We start from the raw sequence: 3,566 nt of genomic DNA on the forward strand, positions 1-3,566 counted from the left end.
TGCGGGCTCAGGCAATCTACTCACCTCAGCCTCCCAAAGCACGGGATTGTAGGCTGAGCCACCGAGCCCGGCTTCAAAATGTATTTTAAAAATGCTAGCCACCCGGGCTCAGTGCCTCAGCCTGTAATCCCAGCACTTTGGGAGGCCGAGGCGAATGGATTTCCTGAGCCTGTGGATTCAAGACCAACCCAGGCAACTTGGCAAGACCTTTTCTCTACAATTAAAGAAAAAAAACAGAAATGCTAGCTAAATGATATTCCTTGGTCAAATAAGTTTGAAGCATATTGCTTTGTTTTTTCTCACTCATCTTAGTGATTCTCATTGTATACAAGAATACCATGGTCCTGAGAAGTCCCGCAGTAAAGAAAGTTCTCCATATAGGTTTAATCCAGGGTTTCTCAAATTTTTGTCACATAGTTCTGAGTGTGTGTATGTAACATTTCCTAACGTCCTGAGAGCTTCTAGAATAGCAGGGTCCAATAGGACTTTCTTTTTTTTTTTTTTTTTTTGATTCGGAGTCTTACTCTGTCACCCAGGCTGGAGTGTAGTGGCATGCTCCTGGCTACCGCAGCCTTGACCTGCTTGGCTCAGGCAATCCTTCTGCCTTAGTCTCTCAAGTAGCTGGAACCAGAAGCGCACACCACCACAGCCACCTAATTTTTTGATTTATTGTAGAGATGAGGTCTTGTCAAGTTGCTCAGGCTAATCTCGAACCCCTGGGCTCAGGCAATCCTCTTGCCTCTGCCTCCCAAACTGCTGGGATTATAGGCGTGAGCCACCACGCCCGGCTAATATTTTGATTTATTATAGAGGTGAGATTTCGCCTAGTTGCTCAGACTGATCTTGAACCCCTGGACTCAGGCAATCTTCTCGCATCCGCCTCCCAGAGTGCCAGGATTACAGGCGTGAGCCACTGCGCCTGGCTCCAATAGGACTTTCTATAGTGACAGGAATGTTCTTTATCTACACTGTCCAATACAGTGACCGTGGTGCCCTTGAAATGTGGCTAGTGTGACTTAGGAACTGCATTTTTAATTTATTTAACTTTCAATTTAAATAGCCAGACCGTATCTCTACAATAAATCAAAAAATTAGCCAGGTGTGGTGGTGCACGCCTGTAGTTCCAGCTACTTAGAAGACTGAGGTGGGAGGATCGCCTGAGCCCAACAGGCCGAGGCTATGGTGGCTGTGAGCATGCCGCTGCACTCTAACTTGGGTGACAGAGTGAGGATCCGACTTAAAAAAAATTTTTTAAATACCCACATGGAACCAGTGGCTTCCCTATTGGATAGGACAATAGGACAGCTTTGGAAGCTACTTCGGAGAATGCTGATCTAAGGATGTGTTTTTATTTATTCATTCTACAAAAATCAAGTTTGTGGTGGTCACTGAGTAAAAGCATCCTTGTCCTCAAGGAACTTCTAATTTAGTGAGGGCCAAAGACCATGTGTAATGATGAGTATAAGGGGCTTACTTGGAGCACAGAGGAAGGATTTCCGCTCTGGATGGAGTTTGGGGTTGATTAGGAAAGGTTATCGGATGCATCCTAGAGAGTAAGTTTTAGAGAACAAGTAGAATTTGTGATGAAACTCACTGCCTGTTAAAAAGGTGCAGCCACTACCTATTCAGCACAGGAAATGTTTGTCTCTAGTCTTATCCAGATGAACTCTCCATGTCAGAAGTTGTAGGAATACAGTGATATGACTCACTCTTGGCCATTCTTCTACCTTTCAGCAGTCAATTAACCCTTGGTCACTGTGGGCAATGAGTAGCATGTGAACACGAAACATGGTGCCTTTGAGTATCCAAAATCATCTCCGTGCGCATATGCTGATAGAGAAGAAGCAGAAACGAGGTGTGCAAGGTGATACTGCCTCTTTTTTTTTTTTGTGAGTTGGAGTTCACTGTTGCCCAGGCTGGAGTTTAATGGCATGCTCACGGCCACCACAGCCTCGCCCTGCTGGGCTCAGGCGATCCTTCTGCTTCAGCCTTCCATGCTGGAACTAAAGGCGTGCGCTACCCTGCCTGGCTAACTTTTTACAGAGACAAAGTCTCGCCGGGTTGCCCAGGTTGGTCTCGACCCCTTAGCTCAGGTAGTCCTCTTGCCTCGGCCTCCCAAAGCGCTAGGATTACAGGATTGTGCCACTGCACCTGGCAACACTGCCGCTTTTTAATGGGTTTAAGGGCCTCTTTGAAGGGATTGAGGTTTCAAGACAGCTGCAGCCACTGCAGGCATCAGCGTGTGTCCCTCTCAACTGTGGGAGATCAGCCTGAATATTGTCTTTCTTCCTTCCCTCCAGATGGTGTCCTACTCTTCTGTCCTCACGGCTGTCAGTAAGGTATGGCCACAGCCACTCTCAAGCTAGTGGAGGCTGATGACAAGGCCCCACCTCCTTGGCGGTCCTCATCCTGTGCCCCACGAAGCTAGACAGGCCGCATGTGATGCTTCCAGCTGGCATTGCTGGCCTTTCATGGGTGGGGGGTGATCCTGGGAAGTGGGGACTGGCACTTAGCAGCCAATTTCCAGTGCTGAGGGTGCCGAGTGTGAAAAATAAGTTAGGAGGAAAGAGAAGCAGGAGTCCTAAACATGCCATTGGCCTTGTGAGAGCCAGAGATTGGCTGGGGCATGCCGTGGCATCTCCACTGTTCTCTCCACAGTTTGATGACTTTTCCCGGGACCTGTGCGTCCAGGCTTTGCTGGATATCATGGATATGTTTTGTGACCGTCTGAGGTAAGGGCAGGGGTGAGGGGCTCACCACCTTCCAGCATTGTCTTAGTGCAAAGGAGAAATCCTCGTACATAGGCCGAGACCAGCCCTGGATGCCCACATCTCCTCCCTATCTGCCCATCTGTGTCCACCCAGCCCCTTTTCTGCTTAGTCCCTTTGAACAGAATGCCTCTTCTCCATTTGGAGTGGCCCATTTGAGATCTTGTCCAGTGGAAGTGGAAGGGGCTAGGTGTCTTCCCAGGGCTCTGTTGGCTTCCCAGCTCCTTTCTCTAGTAAGGGAGTGCCAGAGACTCTGGGGGACGTTGGTGTGGGTCGGATTGCAGCCTCTGGAGCAGAGACAGACTTTGCATCCTTTCCCCTAGCTGTCACGGCAAAGCTGAGGAGTGCATCGGGCTCTGTCGAGCCCTTCTCAGTGCCCTCCACTGGCTGCTGCGCTGCACGGCAGCCTCTGCGGAACGGCTCCGGGAGGGGCTGGAGGCCGGCTCTCCCGCTGCCGGGGAGAAGCAGCTGGCTATGTGCCTGCAGCGATTGGAGAAGACCCTCAGCAGCACCAAGAACCGGGCCCTGCTACACATCGCCAAGCTAGAGGAGGCCTGTATGTCCCCCAACTCCCCGAGCCCCACCTGCCGCTGCTCCCACAGCCGGTCCTTTACCTGAGAGGGGAGAGGCAGGATGCCATCCCACTTCTTTCCAGGAGGATCTGAAACCATCCCACTTCCTTTTTTTTCTCCCCATAAGCATTGCACACATCCCAGGGACTTGGGCAGGGTGGCACCCGAGCCAATCAACCAACAGGTATTTACTGAGCATTATCATACACCCAGCGCTGTGCCAGGT

General features: G+C 50.4%; 1 protein-coding gene across 3 annotated transcripts in view; it reads left to right on the top strand.

Annotated features, from left to right (window-relative positions):
• Positions 1-3,566, top strand: part of MED24 (mediator complex subunit 24) — a 34,167-nt gene that overhangs the window by 15,812 nt on the left and 14,789 nt on the right. Inside the window, exons 4-7 of one of the 3 annotated variants that reach the window (XM_021717839.1) lie at positions 2,301-2,339; positions 2,659-2,732; positions 3,092-3,324; positions 3,468-3,524. In XM_021717839.1, coding sequence (XP_021573514.1) covers positions 2,301-2,339; positions 2,659-2,732; positions 3,092-3,324; positions 3,468-3,524 — 403 coding nt within the window. The remainder of the gene's footprint in view (positions 1-2,300; positions 2,340-2,658; positions 2,733-3,091; positions 3,325-3,467; positions 3,525-3,566) is intronic. The other 2 variants (XM_021717842.1, XM_021717845.1) reach the window with 2 other exon arrangements.

This window comes from Carlito syrichta, unplaced genomic scaffold (genome assembly GCF_000164805.1).
Source record: "Carlito syrichta isolate Samal-C Ts95f unplaced genomic scaffold, Tarsius_syrichta-2.0.1 Scaffold109816, whole genome shotgun sequence".
Classification (NCBI taxonomy): domain Eukaryota; kingdom Metazoa; phylum Chordata; class Mammalia; order Primates; family Tarsiidae; genus Carlito; species Carlito syrichta.